Source organism: Labrus bergylta, chromosome 14, assembly GCF_963930695.1.
Source record: "Labrus bergylta chromosome 14, fLabBer1.1, whole genome shotgun sequence".
Classification (NCBI taxonomy): domain Eukaryota; kingdom Metazoa; phylum Chordata; class Actinopteri; order Labriformes; family Labridae; genus Labrus; species Labrus bergylta.
The window spans coordinates 12744991-12763263 of record NC_089208.1 but is presented as its reverse complement, the minus strand read 5'-3'; the positions used below and the strand labels follow the sequence as shown (position 1 = coordinate 12763263).

The following is an 18273-nucleotide window of genomic DNA, read 5'->3' as shown; positions in this document are numbered from 1 at the left end:
TTTATGGTTCAAATTGGATTTATTTGCTGCTGCTGCTGTGCTATTTTAATAATTACCACTATTTCAATTCATCCCTGCTAAATATCAGCAGTGGTTACACGGTGCAACCTTATTTAGTTTATTCGATATGTGTAGTATACATTCTTACCAGCAGGGGGCGTCCCTCAGCTCCTGGCGAGGATGAAAGTTCCCCTCACTGCTTCCCGGAATTGTCTTCACGCCACTCGTTCTCGGCCTCCTTTTCCAAGTGCAAGCTCCCCCCGAAACACAAAACACTACACCACCCCGTTATTGCTTTTATATATCTGGAGTATACCAACCGCATAGGGACGTGTAAGTTAAATTCCACCGTGGTCGTTTTGCGCTCTGTGCTTTTTGCTCTGCTTGTAGCCGGCGTGTGGTTAACACTATTGCAGTAATGCTGTTGTTGTCTTTTCAGCTAATGCTAAGCTAAAGGCAGTGATGTGCTAAAGCATGAACTACTGTTACAATGCGAAGTCGGCGTGTAGGCCTTGGATTGTTTATATTATCGCGCATTTTGTTTCAGGAGCTCTAATATAATCAGTTCATGTATTGCCATCCAAAATAAAAGTCGAAGTAGACGCATGAGTGTTATTAATTCACAGCCTGTTGGCAGCGTTGCTCGCTGGCTAAGTAGCATCGCTAACCTAGAGGCTAGTGTGTAGTCGCTATCTCACTGTGATTCTAAATAAATACTCACGATATTTACGCGAAATCACAATATAACGGTAAGAGTAACTTTTATTTGAGATGCCGTGAGCTGCAGTTGATTTACAACAAATAAAAAAGCGTGATTTTTGGTCGTGTCTGTCGATGGTTGTCTGTGCGCATTGCGACAACCTAAGATGTGAAAAGCTCAATACTCTGTCTTCACAATATGACATTAAAACACTTAGTACTCTGTAACAACCTTCACCGGGTAACATAAAACATACAGTGTGATCAACTATTCTTTAAATTGTTTTGTGTTTAAAGAATTTGAAGTTGTCAAAAATCAATATTTTGCACATTTACATTTAATCTTTCATATTTAATCTTCCTATTTAAGACTAGTAATGCTTAGTTAAATCCTTGTACATATTCACATTGTTATTTTTTTTTGTATCTTTTAGTGCTTTTTTACTTTGTAGTTAATGTTATATTGTGTTTAGATTTGCTAACATTGTGTTTTTTACTCATATTGTGTGTTGGATAACCTGCTGCTGTAACGCCACACTTTCCCAGTTTGGGATCAATAAAGTAATTCTATTCTTTTCTGTCCGGGCATTCAATATTGTCCATCTGATATTTTTATTTACTATCAGTAATCTATAGTTTACAAAGGTTCTCGAAATGTAAGGGCGATGTTTGGTCATGCATCTATCAAAATATGCAAAAGATCTGGAAAATGTTCCTGTGGTGGAATGCTGCATCTACAAAAAAGATGTCTTAAATTTTAATTAATATGATCAGTTAAGTTGAAGTACTTAATTGTGGAACATATAGATACAACAAGAGTGTTTACTAACTGCATCTTGCACTCCCTAGGATCAGCGATCATGTCTGACTTCATTGAGAGCGAGGCTGAGGAGTCAGAGGAGGAGTTTGAAGAGAAAGACTTGAAACCTAGAAAGACCCAGAGGTTTATGGAGGAAGATGGTGAGATATGTTTGGATCTGGGTATTTGCCCCCCGAGGTGGAGCTGTGTGATGTGTGTGTAACTAATCTGTCGTTTCTTAAAAGATGAGGAGGAAGAAGAGAACACAGAGGACCAGGACGAGCGAGGAAATTTACGCGGACTCATTGATGATGGCGATGAAGAGGAGGCGGAGGAGGAAGAAGGGGTTCAAAAGAGTGGTAGTGGAGGGGGGAGTGACTCAGAAGAAGAAGTGAGACATCGACGTAAAAAGCGCAGTGAGTACAGATTGCCATTTCAATTCGCAGCGTTTACCACCTTGCGACTTCTCACCTATAATCCGAATGTAACAGAGGCGTTACAGAGGGGGGGGAAGATGTTATCCCACCTCTGTAACACCTTCTGGGGTAGTGACAGGCGAGACGGGATCAGCTGACCAAGCGGGGGAAGCACAGTGCTGTGTGTGTGTATGTGGAGCTCCCGATGTGGCGTGCTTCTTCAACACAGAAACACAATGTGAATTCACAGACTGGGAAACCAACATTACACCATCACAGAATGAATATTAATGCACAATGGCGTAATGACAGCTGAGCTTAGTTACAGCGCTTTTGCAGAAACACAGTCTGAAAGAGTTGTATTTACAATAATAAGAAAAAGTGATTAGTGATTTTGTTTTCTCCATAGAGTAGTACACAGAGTATTTTCTGTGTTTGATAAGGAGCACCCTCTGGTTTTCAGTGTCAACGCTGTATTACTGCAAGATTTTTGAGTCAAGAACCGAAAAATGTTCATGTTACCTGGTCTGTTTATACAGGGGGAGAAATTAGGTCATAAATTAATCGCTTCAAGATTAATGTGTTAATGCTGACAACCCTAACATATATATGTTATATATATATTATTATTTATATAATAAATCAATTATTAACATTTAATTATGATCATGTAAAATTTCAAAAGTGATTTCCCCTCAGATAATATTAAATTGGATATAAAGGTGCAACTCAAAGATGTGTTGTCATCATGCATGTGTGCAATTACACATTATTTGTTCTTTTAATTATTTGTGTTCCACTGGACAGGAGATTATAAAGTTAGACAATATATAGCTATATGATTAATCAGAAAAGATGCAAAAAAAAAAAAAAAACATACAGTTTTTCTGCCATCTGTCAGGCAGGTAAAAAAAAATGCTGCCTTATTTTCCTTCCTCTGTTGGGCACCACATGTCGCTGAGCCAGATGTAACCACATATTGGTTTCATTAACCTTGGCAGCTGCTGCTCGACTGTACTTCTATATCAGTGTGGTGTGTAATCTCTCTTCATATTCCTGCTTTTTTAAAGCAAAGACAGTGAATTTATCTTCTACTCACATTAAACACTGTAAATTAATAAAAGCCTGCAGCAGCTATTCTGAAAATATGATAGTTTAAATCATCATATATAAAGGAGGTTCAATGAGAGAAATACTTAAACTGTGTTTTCTCATCCTTAGCATTTCATTCCCCTGAACAAATATTCAACAACATGTCAATATTAAGAAAATGGTAGGCCTGTCCCCGACTAAGGATTTACATAGTCGAGCCTGATTTGTCAGATTTTGCCTATAGTCGACAGGCAGTCTAAAGTTTTGTTGTTATTCTTTGTTTGTGCTTTCAATCCACATTCTCATTCGAGTTTAATCATATTGTTAAACTATTTGTCCTCTAAGCTTGGAATAACAATTTATTCTATGATAAGACATTGTTTTTCTCACTCAGTAAGTCTGCATTAATGTGACCTTATAACCATATTACGCATGTCCAATACTGCATTCACACACTGAATGCCCAGTGTCTGCGGATCAAACCAGCGTAAAACAAACAGGGTCTTTTAACTTACCATTTGAATGTTTACTGAACTCTGCTGATCATAATAATCCACCAAATGGAGTCCCCCCCCCAATATAAATCCAGTAAAAGATTTAATCCGAACACGTTACATCAAAAAACGATCCACAAAACTGTTCAAAAAACTTGATTTTCCCCTGACCTTTTTGATGACACTTGATAGCAGCCTGTAGCAGCCAATGAGAGCCTTTGTTGAAAGGATGTGCCTCCCCCCTGCTCTTACGGCCAATTGCAAGCAACTGTGCGGATGTCTGACATCTCTTGTAGCCAATGAAATTCTCTAAACATGGATAACACTCCATCCATCAATACTTAGGGGTGATTTCTTTATGCAGACACTAAGGACATTTATTTAAAGTACAAGTATGAACTGCATTACAAGTATTAATATGGTGATATTAATTCCAAGAGAGGCTATGAGCCATGAATGATTTGTCTTTGCTGCTGCAACGCCCGAATTTCCCCTCTGGGGAAATAAAGTACTATCCTATCCTATCCTATCCTAAAACAGACAAATCTATGTTAAATTAGACATTAAACACCCTCATGTAGCTGGAATGGAATTATCTTTATGCTCGACTCTGAGACTGGCAGTCGACTGAGGCTCTGACAAACAAATCGTAAAAACTTTTCACAGATGTAGAAATTCAACAGGTCTTCATGTTGTTGCCTCTGACTGAACTTTTCGTCTTTGCAGATTACGACGACTACCTGGATGATGATGATCTCGACCTGATTGAGGAAAACTTGGGCGTTAGAGTGAAAAGAAGGGTAAGAGTAGATTTGTTTTTACTCCCAAAGCAACAGTGTACGCTATCACCTTCAAGCCAGCGGCGCTGATGTTTCACACGTCTTGTGTCACAGAAAAAGAAATATGATCGCGTAAAAACACTTGATGATGATGAAGAAGACGATGACGAGAAGGACTTGATCGCTGATGAGATCTTTCATGGTGACGCGGATGCCGAGCTGGAGGACGGCGAGGCAGTTGATGAGCCGCTCCACCACGCTGATGAAGAGGAAGAAGGAGAGGATGAGGAGTCAGGTTGGACAGGACGAAGACATTTTAGATGTTTCTTGAAATATCAAAAAAGCATAAGCATTGTAGGGAAATCTAAACTCAGACTACAGCTCAATTCTTACATGATGTGGTCCAAACCTTTTTAAATGTAACATTTCTCCCACAGATATAGACGACTTCATTGTGGACGACGATGGTCAACCCATCACCAAAAAGAGGGGAAAGAAGTTTTCAGGATACACAGATGCGTAAGTTTCTTTTTCATACAGAAAATCTAGTCTCCCCTATCCTTAAAGAAACAGGAACATGATTTACAATCTCTCTGTATGCCTCTCTACTGTCAATACACCAACAGAGCACTCCAGGAAGCCCAAGAAATTTTTGGCGGCGACTTCGACTTCGCTGACTTTGACGCTGACACATACGACCAGGGCGAGGAGGAGGAAGAGGACCAGGATGAAGAGAGTTGGGACAGACCAAAGAAGACGACCAAGAGAAGGCAAGGGAGGAAGAGCATCTTTGAGATCTACGAGCCTAGTGAGCTGGAAAGTAGTCACATGACTGACCAAGACAATGAGATCCGGACCACTGACATGCCCGAGAGGTTTCAGGTGTGTGTCACTTTGATGCTCACAATTAGGAGCTTTTTCTTTTTGTGTTTGGCCGATGTTTTCTTTCTTGGTGCTTGTCTTTCTGACTTTGTTCTCAATTTTATAGTTGCGATCGATCCCTGTTAAACCTGCTGAGGATGATGAACTGGAGGAGGAAGCCGAGTGGATCTTCAGGCATGGCTTCTCCACTCTTACCATTTCCATGCAGGTATGACTTTTGCATCAACGCTCAGGAAAAATTCCATGAAAAAAGAACGTTCAATGAACTCAATTGGATTGTCAGTCATGATATCCGGTTTTAATTATCCTTTTGTTGGATAAATTCTTAGACATTTCAAAAATCCTTCCCGATTAAATCATGATGCATGATTTTTTTAAATCTCTACCGTCAACAGGAAAGCACAGATTATCTGGACAGGGGCACGACCACAAACTTCAGCAGGAAAGGCCCAAGCACAATTGCCAAGATCAAAGAGGCCCTCAACTTCATGAGGAATCAGCAGTTTGAGGTACAATAACAACCCTTCATTCCCATTATCTGCTCCGGTGAAGAAAAATGTGACATAGTTGTTAACAAATGATTCCTTCTTCAGGTTCCCTTCATAGCTTTCTACAGAAAAGAATATGTGGAGCCAGAGCTCAACATCAATGACCTGTGGAAGGTGTGGCAGTGGGATGAAAAGGTATAGTTCATCTGTTTAGTTCCCTTATGGTTGAGGGAATAGATTACAATGTGAAGCCAACAAATTGTAGATATGTGTATTAAAGGGGTGACAAGTGAATCCATACTACTGAATCTGATACTACTCAGACACTGTCTTTAATGATCCTTCAATTGCTTTTGTCAACTTTTCTGCATATGTCTGGTCTGGTCTCTGGACTTCCACATTATCCCCCTCCCTCCACCAGTGGACTCAACTGAAGACCAGGAAGCAGAACCTGACCCGTTTGTTTCAAAAGATGCAGTCCTACCAGTTTGAGCAGATCTCTGCGGACCCTGACAAACCTTTGGCTGACGGTATCCGTCCTCTGGACACAGCTGACATGGAGAGGTATGTCTTCATCACAAAAAGACGAGTTGACATAGTGATGGGATATGAACAGTGCTGATCACTGTACAAGCCAGTATGATCAACTGCTGCTCAATATTTATCAGCTACAACTCAAACATAGTGCACTCGGTTTCATTCTCAACTGTTTCCTATACACAAGCAAGCAGAGAATGTGAAAACTGGCCATGTAACAAACTTAGAAATCTGACAGCCAGCTAGTAATTGTTGGGGGAGTATTGCAGAGCTACTCAGACACACCAACACATAAGCATAGAGTGCTAACGACGGTGTTGGCCACTACACTGTAGATTTGACTCAGAAATATAAACCAGGCTTAATCCTCACGTTCTGCTCTATTATAAGCGAAGTTGTCCTTTTTCTGTAGGCTGAAAGATGTGCAGAGTCTTGAAGAGCTGGGTGACGTCTACAACCACTTCCTGCTCTACTACGGCCGAGACATCCCCAAGATGCAGAATGCTGCAAAGTCCAGCAAGAAGAGGCTGAAGAAGATCAAAGAAGTGTCAGAGGATGGTATGACGGATGTGTCTGAATGTTCAATTCTATCAGTTAGTGATTGAAAGATACTGCAGAATTAGTCAATCGTACAGTATATTATTGTTATTTGGAGCATTTGCCTTGTTCAAAGAAATTCATTTGATGGTCTGTCTCTTTAGGTGAAGAAGAAGAAGTGGAAGTAGAACAAGAAGAAGAAAAGAAAGGACCTGACCTCAAGCTGGCATCCCGCAGAGATATGTACAGCATCTGCCAGAGTGTAGGACTCGGTCAGTCCTTTCATTCCCTTTTTGCACCACACTCCCTGTACTCAAGTATCCTTAAACTTTTCTTTTCTGATCATGGTAATACTGCAACTTGTTTTTTTTACTCACTGCAGATGGCTTGGCTAAAAAGTTTGGGTTGACCCCAGAGCAGTTTGGAGAAAATCTGAGAGACAGCTACCAGCGTCATGAGACAGAACAGTTCCCAGCCGAGCCTATAGAGCTGTCCAAAGACTATGTGTGCAGTCAATTCTCCACCCCCGAGGCGGTTCTTGAAGGAACCCGGTACATGGTGGCCATGCAGATTGCCCGTGAGCCTCTTGTCAGACATGTTCTCCGGCAGACCTTTCAGGAAAGAGCAAAGATCAACATCAAGCCTACAAAGAAGGGCAAAAAGGTGACAAGAAACAGCAGAATGTTTCCTGATCTGAGTATTCTCTGAGCAGCGTCCTAAACCTGTCAATCATTTGTTTTGTTTCGTTCCTGTAGGAGGTAGACGAAGCTCATTTTGCCTACTCCTTCAAGTATTTGAAAAACAAGCCTGTGAAAGAGCTGAATGGGGATCAGTTCTTGAAAATGTGCTTGGCAGAAGAAGAGGGGCTGCTTGCCATTGACATCTGTATAGACCTTATAGGTGTGAAAGGGTAAGTACAAGGACAGTACTGACTGCTAAAAACTCAAATGAAGAAAATGCAGTTGAATGTTGTCAGTGCACCAGATCTGTAAAGAATACTACACTGTCTGAGATTACATGATTATTTGTAAAGTCAGCTTTAATCAACAAGAAAAGGCAAATCACAAGTAAACAGACCCATCAAAGGCCTCTAATTCTAGTCATTTTTTGTGTTTGTGCACATCCCATGGCAGTAGGATAGTTCCCAAAAACAGAATCAGATTTGACTAACTAGTGCCATTTTTAGCATCAGCTTAGAATTCTGCTCAGATGTTGGAGGAAATGAGGGTTGATAAGTAGGATGGCTCCCCCAAGGGTTTCAGCAGCAAATTATTTTTCTACCCACATCGTTGTCATTAAAGCATGGGTCTGTTGAATCCCGACTCTGGCTCTATTAAGGATCTCTTTTTCATGTATCCGCTTCTCTCTGTGTCTTCCTCCTCAGATATGCCGGGGACCAGACGTACTTTGATGAGATCAAACAGTTCTACTACAGAGACGAGTTCAGCCACCAGGTGCAGGAGTGGAACAGGCAGCGAACTTTAGCCATAGAGAGAGCTCTCAATCAGTTCCTCTACCCTCAGATGGCCAAAGAGCTCAAGAGCAAACTGATCGCTGAGGCCAAAGAGAGCATTGTTCGGGTAATTAGTCCTGCGATCATTCGCCACATATTGTAACGTCGGTGCAATGCTCATTTTGTAAAGTTAGATTGCAAAGATAAATCTGTGGTTGTTTGATTAGCCTTTAAACTCTATTTCTTTTGTAGTCCTGCTGTCGCCGGTTGTATAACTGGCTGAAGGTGGCTCCTTACAGGCCAGATCAGCAGGTTGAAGAGGAGGATGATGATCTGATGGATGAGAGTCAAGGCAAAGGCATTCGTGTGCTGGGTGTGGCCTATGCACCAAGCAGGTATGTGTCCCACAATATTCAAACTATTTTCCTCAATATGTAAGTAGCTGGAATTAAAAAAATTCTATATTGTAGATAAACTGCATGTTTAAGCCATACAAGACCAAGCACTGTTTTCTCGATTAACCAGAAGCTTATGTGACCGTACAATCCCTTACTTTGCTCTTACAGAGACACACCAGTGTTCTGTGCTCTGATCAATGGTGAAGGAGAGGTGGTTGACTTCTTACGCCTGCCCTACTTCATGAAGAGGAGGAATGCCTTCAGGGAGGATGAGAGGGAGAAGAAGGTACAAGCTAAGAATGTGACAGTACTTCAATACAGTCATTACATGCTTGGTGTAATTTAGGAAGCTTGTTTGTAGATTCAGGTTTAAGACCATCACTTACTCGTGTGTGTGTGTGTGTGTGTGTGTGTGTGTGTGTGTGTGTGTGTGTGTGTGTGTGTCATCCTCAGAACCACGATATTGAAACTCTCAAAAAGTTTCTGTCCAGCAAGAAACCCCATGTGGTGGCTGTGGCTGGGGAAAACCGGTAAATAAATGAATTATCTTCTGTTACTGATTGAAAGCTACATATAGACATTTTAAACAACATTTATCAGTAATAATATAGTTGGGGTTTAAGTGTTTAAAACATGTCATGTATGCAGAGATGCCCAAATGATCATGGAGGACATCAAGAGGGCCATCAGTGAGCTTGAGCAGGAGTCCTCTCTGCCTGCTGTGGGAGTGGAGCTTGTTGACAACGAACTGGCCACGCTGTACATGAACAGCAAGAAGTCTGAGGTAAATATAAAGCATGTTGACCATACCAGACACAGACACATCACTGGTTTCAATGTTTGACCATGGCAGCTAGTTCACTAACTAGAGGAGAACAATTGTTCCCTAAAATGTTAATTCCCCTCTAACCCCTTGATTTTTGCCCTTGCAGGTTGATTTTAGGGATTACCCTCCCTTGCTACGTCAGGCTGTGTCGATAGCAAGGAAGATCCAGGATCCCCTGATAGAGTATTCTCAGGTTTGCAGTACTGATGATGATATCCTCTGCCTCAAACTGCACCCCCTACAGGTAAGAGACAACAATTAAACCACAGGAATTTAGCCTTTCTTCATGTTCATTCACTTCTTTGTATTTATTGCTTTATGCTGATAAAGAATGATTTCTTCCAAAAGTGTCAAAGCTAGGTTTACATTTTCTGTGACTTCCTTGATATACTCGAGACGGAAAGACAAATAACCTGATATTCCAGCCTGTTGTTTTTCTTCTTCAGCAACACACACATAAGTGACATATTTAATTATATTATATTTATTATAACAACTCAGTAATAGTCTCTTTGTATCAACCAATCGGTTAATATTTGGATGATTATATGACTCGCTGCTTCTCCAAACTCCTAACCACCAGTAGCTAAGAAAAGAAGATGCCATAGACCTTAAATCATAATGACTCTGTAGCTACATATGCTGCTCTTTCAAGCTGTTGTATCTCTATTATCTCTGTTTTTCTCAGGAGCAAGTGGTGAAGGAAGATTTGCTCTGCGCTCTTCACTGTGAATTCATCAACCGTGTAAATGAGGTTGGAGTCGATGTGAACAAGGCCATCGCACACCCTCACACTCAGAGCCTGGTCCCATATGTCTGTGGTCTGGGACCAAGAAAAGGCTCCCACCTGCTCAAGGTGAGTGTTTATGTCATACATTTATTGTGTCATATTTGAAAACAAAAGGGTCTTATATGCTGAACTGATCACCATCTTGGTTCTTGTACTTGTTTAGATTCTAAAGCAGAACAACACCCGCCTTGAAAACAGAACCCAGCTGGTCACAATGTGTCACATGGGACCCAAAGTTTTTATCAACTGTGCCGGTTTCATCAAGATTGACACTGCATCACTAGGAGACAGGTTGGTACCTTTTGGAAGATTTTTGCACACAACCAGAGAATCATATTTTCTCCTAACTAAAGAAAGGCTGCTTTCTGTCTGGAGTTCTTTTTTTAAAATCAGCATTGTTTTCCACACAGCACTGACTCCTACATTGAGGTTTTGGATGGATCTCGAGTCCATCCTGAGACGTACGAGTGGGCTCGTAAGATGGCTGTGGACGCCCTCGAGTATGATGAGTCTGCAGAAGATGCCAACCCAGCAGGAGCTCTAGAGGAGATCTTAGAAAATCCAGAACGTCTCAAAGATCTTGACCTGGATGCTTTTGCAGAAGAGCTTGAGAGACAGGTTAGTGTGACAATGTAACAATGTCTCATGCACCCTTTTGTTAAAGACAGATTTTTTTGAAGGGAATATACTATGAAAAATCCACTTTTACAGTGTTTTTGAACATATATTTGGGTAACCTGAGTGTCTACTGACCCACAAAATGTGAAATAAATCCATCCAGTCCTTTGTTTGTGGTCTGCGTAAGTCTTACAACACAGAGAAAAGTGCTCTGTTAAAAATTTGCTCAACTTGTGATGTCACACGTTGGCGTCTGGTAAAAAACGATACCCCCCCCCCTTCCCCTGATATTTCCACCCATGGACTCCATCCCCAGCCTAGAAATAAACTGTTGCGCAGGTCTGCCATTCTTTTTTCTTGCTACAGAGGAATGTCTACCGGGAAAACTCAGGGGGGGCGCTTATTGTATTTAATCGAGACACACACACCAAGAAGGAGCGTTCTGAGAGAGCTGGTTTATACAGGGTCACAAACCTCCTCTGGTGCTTGATTCATGTTATATATTGACCAAAGCACAACACAGATGTTTCATGTAGACCACAGGGAACTGTTTTAAAATGTGGAAAAGCATGTAACGTGAAATATAATTAGTCTAGATAAAGATGAAACTGTGTGTTTAAACCTGTAAAGTCAAAAGCAACTTCAGCCTTGTTTCACATTTCAATGATTTAATCAACACTGTTGTTTTCTTCTGTGTTTCTCTCCCTTAAGGGTTACGGCAACAAGGGGATTACCCTCTACGATATCCGTGCAGAGCTGAGCTGCAGATACAAAGACCTGAGAGTTGTCTACAGAGTCCCCAACACAGAGGAGGTTTTCAACCTGCTCACAAAGGAGACTCCAGAGACATTTTATATTGGTAATACACACTGCCATAGTAGACTTTTAGTATTTGTAAAATAAGATTCATAAATTAAAATACTTCTTTCTTAATGATAAGCACTCAGCCGATGACGTTGAGCTTCATAGGTCATTCTGTTTTCCCATGCTTTCCTTCCAGGTAAGCTGATCACCAGTGTAGTAACTGGTATCGCTCACCGGCGTCCTCAGGGTGAGAGTTATGATCAGGCCATCCGTAACGATTCTACAGGCCTGTGGCAGTGTCCTTTCTGTCAGCAGGATAACTTCCCTGAACTCAGCGAGGTACCAGTCACCTGAGTGTACTAATCTACTTACTTTATGTCGGAGAACAACCAAGAGCCTGCCCTCTTAACATCATCTTTTTGATTTTGTTTCCCCATTTTAGGTGTGGAATCACTTTGACAGCGGGTCGTGTCCTGGTCAGGCTATTGGGGTGCGGTCCAGATTAGATAACGGCGTCCAGGGATTCATTCCCACCAAGTTTCTCAGTGACAAAGTGGTTAAACATCCTGAGGAGAGAGTCAAGGTGAGGCAATGCTTGTTGTGCTTTGCAAAGGGATTTTACTTTTTATTTATCGTTCTTCTTTATCTTACCAGTGAGAAAGAGGAATTTATACACACAAAAAAGTTCAGTTTGTCCCAGTTACACTACAGAAAGATTTAGATTTCTAGAGTTGTGTTACTTCTTTTTTTCCTGGATTATTCCCTATTGTTTTGGCCCGTGTTAAATATGACTGTTCATTTCCCCCTTCCTCCTCCAGGTGGGCATGACCGTTCACTGCCGTATCATGAAAATCGACATTGAGAAATTCAGCGTAGACCTCACATGCCGCACATCAGATTTGATGGACAAAGCCAATGAGTGGAAGCTCCCCAAGGACAGCTACTATGACTTTGACACAGAGACCGAAGACCAAAAGCAGGAGGAGGAGCTCAAAAAGAAACAACAGCGAACACGTTAGTGTTTAAATGATCACACTTTCTATCATCTAAATGGCTCATAGGCTCTTAATTTACAGCTAAAAACTTCACTTCCATAAATCTTACTGTCCTTATACTCTGTCCTTTGTGTTCTCTCTATCGCTTCAGCTTATATTAAGCGTGTGATCGCCCATCCAAACTTCCACAATATCAGCTTTAACCAAGCAGAGAAGATGATGGAGACCTTGGATCAGGGAGACTTGATCATTAGACCCAGCAGCAAGGGAGAGAATCACCTCACCGTCACCTGGAAGGTAAGAAACTGATGGAGGGTGACAACAGAGCAATTTAGAATCAAATTGATAAATAAATGACAAGATGATTGAGGAAAAAAGATTCAACGTAATAAAATACTTTTTATGAAAGCACAGATTACAAACATGTTTAAATCAGAAAACTTGTATGTACATTAATCTGATGTGTATTGTTAACCCAAAGAGTTGTTTAATGTACCTCGGTCTGATTGTGTAATGTTTTCTAGGTGGCTGACGGTATCTACCAGCATGTGGATGTGAGAGAAGAAGGCAAAGAGAACGCATTCAGCTTAGGTCACACTCTCTGGATAAATAGTGAGGTAGGAAGTGTTCCCCCTCCCCCATGTTTAATGTTAACTTGTGCATTAACATCAACCCTGCAGCAACCCTGTTCTGAAATAAGTCTTACATTCTCTGCAGGAGTTTGAAGATCTGGATGAAATCACAGCTCGGTACATTCAGCCAATGGCATCCTTTGCCCGGGATCTGCTGGGACATAAGAACTTCCATGAGTGCTATGGGGGAAACAAGGAGGTAAGTACTGAATGACAGTCCTGTCCTGCGTATTCTCATCTTTGAATTCATGGATCTCTTTTTAAACCTGGTATTTCCTTAAGCTGCATCTCTCACATCTTTTTTTCTCTTGTTCCTCTCTGATAGAAAATGGAGGAGTTATTGGTCAAATCAAAGAGGGAGAAGCCTACTTTTATTCCATACTATATCTCGGCATGTAAAGAACTGCCAGGAAAATTCATACTGGGCTACCAGCCTCGTGGAAAACCAAGGTGAGCAGAAGTGTTTTCTCCCTTCTCTGTTTCCTGTCGACTTACAATAAACACGTGGATTTGAAAAGGTTGCTGCTACAGCTCACTATGAACACACAAACAACAAACAATTTCATTCACTATTTTAAATACTTTTTACATATTACTTATGATAACATTCAAAGATCCTTAGCTCCTACACAGGCTCATATTTTCCATCTACCGTAAAATCCATTCTCTTTGAGGGACCTTCAAAAACAGTGTGCGTCCTATTAACCGGTGCGTTTTATACTTATATTCTGGATTTTAGGGTAAATCTTTCTCAGTCATGTTAGATGTTGAGCCTTATCACTCAACACAAAACACCTTTCCACATAACTGTTCCCCTAACAAGACTTTTTTTTATTACCCTAAATACTTACTGCTGTGATTGGTAAGACTTTTGAAAAACTACCTTGGCAGCTGAATGTCAACACATCTTTTTTTTTGTTTTCAGGGTTGAGTTTGTGACCATCACTCCAGATGGTTTCCGCTACCGATCGCAAGTATTTCCCACTGTGAACGGACTTTTCCGTTGGTTTAAGAACCATTACCAAGAGCCTGTGCCAGGTAAAGAAGCACTCTGCCTGTTGTATATGTCTATATTACAGTTAAACAGTAACAGTTAAAATATACTGCGCATTATAATCTCCAACTTTCTTTTTTTCCAAAGGCATCACTCCTAGCAACAGCAGCCGAACAAGGACTCCGGCTTCCCTTAACGCCACTCCAGCTAATATCAACATCGCAGGTGAGTCCAACTTTTAGACACAACACACACCTAAACACAAACCCCCTCCTCAGCAGTGCAGCTGTGTATGTCCTTTTTACAATTCTTTCCTCCTCATCAGACTTGACCAGAGCTGTCAACGCCCTCCCACGCAACATGACTTCTCAGATGTTCAGTGCCATCGCTGCAGTCACAGGCCAGGGCCAGAACCCCAACACCACCCCAGCGCAGTGGAACTCAAGCCAGTACGGCTATGGCGGCAGCACAGGAGGAGGAGGAGGAGGAGGAGGAGGGAGCTCCTCTGCTTATCATGTGAGTGTTATTTTGAAGGTGGAATACTTTGGAAGTAAAATGTTTGATGTGGTGATGTTGATGATTCACTTAGTTGTTGTTGTTTCTTTGTACTTTGACAGCTCAATCTTCTGATTAGATCTAGTGATAATGGTAGTTAGGAGGCTGATCAGTTTTTAGACTAGAAATTCTAATTATTTACTTAGTTGCAGCTTATTTAAAAGCATGTAAACATGGGGCGCTGGTGGCGCAGCGGTTAGTCCATGTGCCCCATGTATGGAGGCTGTAGTCCCTCAGGCAGGTGGGTTGGAATCCGACCTGTGGCTCCTTTCCCGCATGTCATTCCCAACTCTCTCTCTCTACCTGATTTTCGACTCTTTAAAAAAAGCATGTAAACATACCAGCAAACCTCCCAAATCCAATGCTTTTGTGCCAGCTATTGTCAATTATACACAGACATGCACCTACAATAAGAAAAAGCTGTATCACATATCTGAATTTTCCCCACTCATTTATTGCCTTCTAATAATGAAAAAAACAGATTTTTAGAGCAAAAAAAGGAGACAAAAGTGTGATTTTAGCTGTGATTACAAATGTTAACTAGATGCATAATTGATGATTTTTCTGAAGTACTTTGCTGAGCCACATTCATAAGCAGCACTTTTTCCTCTGCAGGTATTTGCCACTCCTCAGCAGCCTATAGCGACGCCCATGATGACGCCCAGTTACTCCTACACCACACCAAGCCAGCAGGCCCTTGGCACGCCACAGTACCCCGGCTCCACACCACAGTCCTCGCACTCTCATGCACATACGCACCCTCACGGAAGCCACGTGTCGCACCACAGTCATCACGGCCATCACAGCAGTCACCATGGCCACTCGTCCGGTACGCCTTCATCCTCCACGTCATCCAGAGGGCGGACACCGCAGCAGCAGCAGCAGCCGCAGCAGCCACAGCCGCCGCAGCCAAAGTAAGTACAGGGGGACTATTTATTCGAACCTGAAAGGTTAAAGCATGCTGGTTTTATGGTGTGTGTGTGAGTGTGTGTGATAAACTACTGAAACATCATGCCCAGATTGTTTTTTGATATTTATCTTAAGATACAGTTTCTGGGTTATATGGATAAATGGATATTTGCTTCGTTTAGCTTTGAACTTAAAATCCTCATTCTCTGGTCTCGTGCACATACGTGAGTAGGCTTGTTTGAGAGGCCTCTCTGTCGGGGTCTTGTTTTCGCTAAATCAGCCTTTGAGGACATAGTGGAGACTCTAACCAACCTCAAACTGTGTGTGCACTGACAGGAAAGAGCAGGAAGAAGTGTGTGTCTATGTTAGTGATGCAGATCAACAGAGACAGACGTTTCAGAAAATGTATGGTCATGAAAAAATCTTGACAAATTACTGGCAAAGAAGGAGTATGAACCCTAATATAAAAAAAAGAACCAGCTTTATGGAATGGCTATTTTTTGCCAGTAGGTGGTGCTAACCATCAACCTGTAGCACTAACACTTAGATGTACTCCCCACCACCTCTTGAAGTCTTTCTTGCCTACGCTGTCATTGGCTAAAGCTCCTCCCCCTCTTTCCCCCTTTCCCTGCAGGGCCAGCGGCAGCAACGCCTCCGCCGTGGACTGGGGTAAGATGGCGGAGCAGTGGCTGAAGGAGAAAGAGGCAGAGGGGCGGAAGAAAGCCCAGAGGATGACGCCACGTCCATCACCCAGCCCCATGATTGAGAGCACACCCATGTCCATCGCCGGAGATGCCACACCCCTGCTGGATGAAATGGACCGATAGGACACGTAGGGGGGCATCACTACCCCCCGCCCCCGCCCCAACTCCATCCTCCACACGGCTTCTTCATCTGGATAATCCTCCTCCTAATGTATTCCCCACCACCTGTCAGCCCCTGTGATCCAGTTATAGCTCATGCCATCACCTGACTGTCCATTCACAACCTCTCCCCACCTCCTGATGTTGTAGCTGCAGTTTATCAGTCTGCTATCATGGTTAATCTCAACCCCTTTCTTCATGTCTTCATCTCAAATGCCCACCCCCAAATCCAGCCAACTCTCCTGGCTGATGAGTATTTTGTATAGTATGAATAACAACACTGTATATGTCAAAATGTCAGTACAATGACAAAAAAAACACTTGAACTATCTGACAGCAGTAACATATAGGATATGGACCTACACAGACTATGTTAGCCAGCTGTCCTGTTTTCTTTATTTTTGTGATCAGTCTTAGTTTTAGCCATGAATGGTTATGACAGAGGGGCACAGGTAGTTTTTCCTTCAATGTGGTTGGTGGATTTTTTTGCCAAAAGAGCGCTTTGCCAAGCCAATCAGGAAATTGAAATTTTTTGTATGCGTCAGAATGAATAAAGACTGTTGTTTTTTCTGTTTGAACATTAAGCCTCTGCTCTTCACATCTGTCAAAGCAAACACATCCGTGACAGTCCAGAAACACACACACACACACACACACACACACACACACACACACACACACACACACACACACACACACACACACACACACTGAATGTGAGAGACTTTTACTGTCACCTAAAATGTGAGTTATTGCTCCTTTCTCCACCTCGTGCTGTATTATGATCAGCTGACTGTGTTCTGCCTCCTGTAGATAGCCTCTAATGTATTATGGACTCATACTGAACCTCTTGAAGAATGCTGGGCGGACACTGATAGTGTGCCACATAAGACGTTACACTGGTTATTTGTGATGACTTTTTCCGCATTAATGCGAGACAGTGAAGTTAGGTCACATTTGAATGCAGTTTAGTTCAAAATCTAACGAGTAAAGTAAAAGCACCTCAATGTGTCAAGTTAGCATCAGTGACAGTGTCTATGCACATTTTTATTTAAAGTTAACTCTTTGAGTCTCGCATCTTTATTTTTTGGAGTTCAGAGAGAACTTGACCTTGATTTGGGATTATGATGTCATCAACGTTGCAGGATGCAACACCATTCGAGTGCTGCTGCAGCAATTGTCTTAAATGGTATAAACTATAAGACTAAAAGGTTTCAGTGGATACCTTCCACTTTCTTTCTGAACTGAGATGTATCAGCAGATGATACCCATCAAACTGACTTCTCACTGTTTATAAACCTAGCTCTGTATAATATTTGAAATGCACGCAGCTGTGTCAGTCAAATGAATTTGTTGTTGTCCAAGCCACTCTGCATCCCTCCTGACTTGTGCATTCACTTGTTTTCTGCTGTGCCCTAGTGCCACAGTACAATTGAGCAGTGCTAATATTCAATGGTGTGCTTCATTTTGCAGTGTGCAAAGTATCATGGTCCCATAATATGCATATGGCTTTAAATGATTGTTTTGATTAAACTTGCTTGGTTTTACTTCTCTTGCCAGATTTAGATACATGGTCTCTCTCAGCAAGGGATGTGATTGGTTGTCGGCAGTAGTTGGGGATAGAGAAGTGTTGTTTCTGGCACTGCTGATGACCTTTTCTGCCTGTGATCCCTTTAATAAAAGTGTTCATATTAAACCTCAAGTCTTTTTTGG

The 18273-nt window shown here is 41.8% G+C and overlaps 1 protein-coding gene across 2 annotated transcripts; it reads left to right on the top strand.

Annotated features, from left to right (window-relative positions):
- The first annotated feature begins 174 nt into the window (after positions 1-174).
- On the top strand, positions 175-17138 carry supt6h (SPT6 homolog, histone chaperone and transcription elongation factor). 2 transcript variants are annotated; one of them, XM_065962831.1, is made up of 37 exons: positions 175-333; positions 1549-1659; positions 1744-1914; positions 4227-4300; positions 4394-4574; positions 4717-4798; positions 4906-5161; positions 5268-5369; positions 5557-5670; positions 5755-5844; positions 6071-6213; positions 6599-6744; positions 6894-6995; positions 7106-7386; positions 7479-7633; positions 8108-8303; positions 8429-8571; positions 8743-8860; positions 9028-9104; positions 9223-9358; positions 9507-9644; positions 10089-10256; positions 10354-10481; positions 10601-10808; positions 11520-11667; positions 11809-11951; positions 12055-12195; positions 12431-12626; positions 12759-12904; positions 13132-13224; positions 13325-13438; positions 13565-13689; positions 14165-14277; positions 14381-14458; positions 14559-14749; positions 15404-15702; positions 16332-17138. In XM_065962831.1, exons 2-37 carry the CDS (start codon positions 1560-1562, stop codon positions 16522-16524), a joined length of 5289 nt encoding a protein of 1762 aa, XP_065818903.1. In that variant the 5' UTR covers positions 175-333; positions 1549-1559; the 3' UTR covers positions 16525-17138. The 2 variants fall into 2 exon arrangements, with proteins under 2 accessions (XP_065818903.1, XP_020491183.2); XM_020635527.3 differs by having other exon boundaries at positions 6888-6995.
- Positions 17139-18273: the final 1135 nt, after the last annotated feature.

What these genes read in the sequence shown, in the direction of transcription:
- supt6h (XM_020635527.3), top strand. Translation starts at nt 1,560, where the DNA reads ATGTCTGACTTCATTGAGAGCGAGGCTGAGGAGTCAGAGGAGGAGTTT. An exon ending in ACATGCCCGAGAGGTTTCAG is followed by an intron (nt 5,162 to 5,267) that starts GTGTGTGTCACT and finishes TCAATTTTATAG; the next exon opens with TTGCGATCGATCCCTGTTAA. An exon ending in GCTATGGGGGAAACAAGGAG is followed by an intron (nt 13,439 to 13,564) that starts GTAAGTACTGAA and finishes CCTCTCTGATAG; the next exon opens with AAAATGGAGGAGTTATTGGT.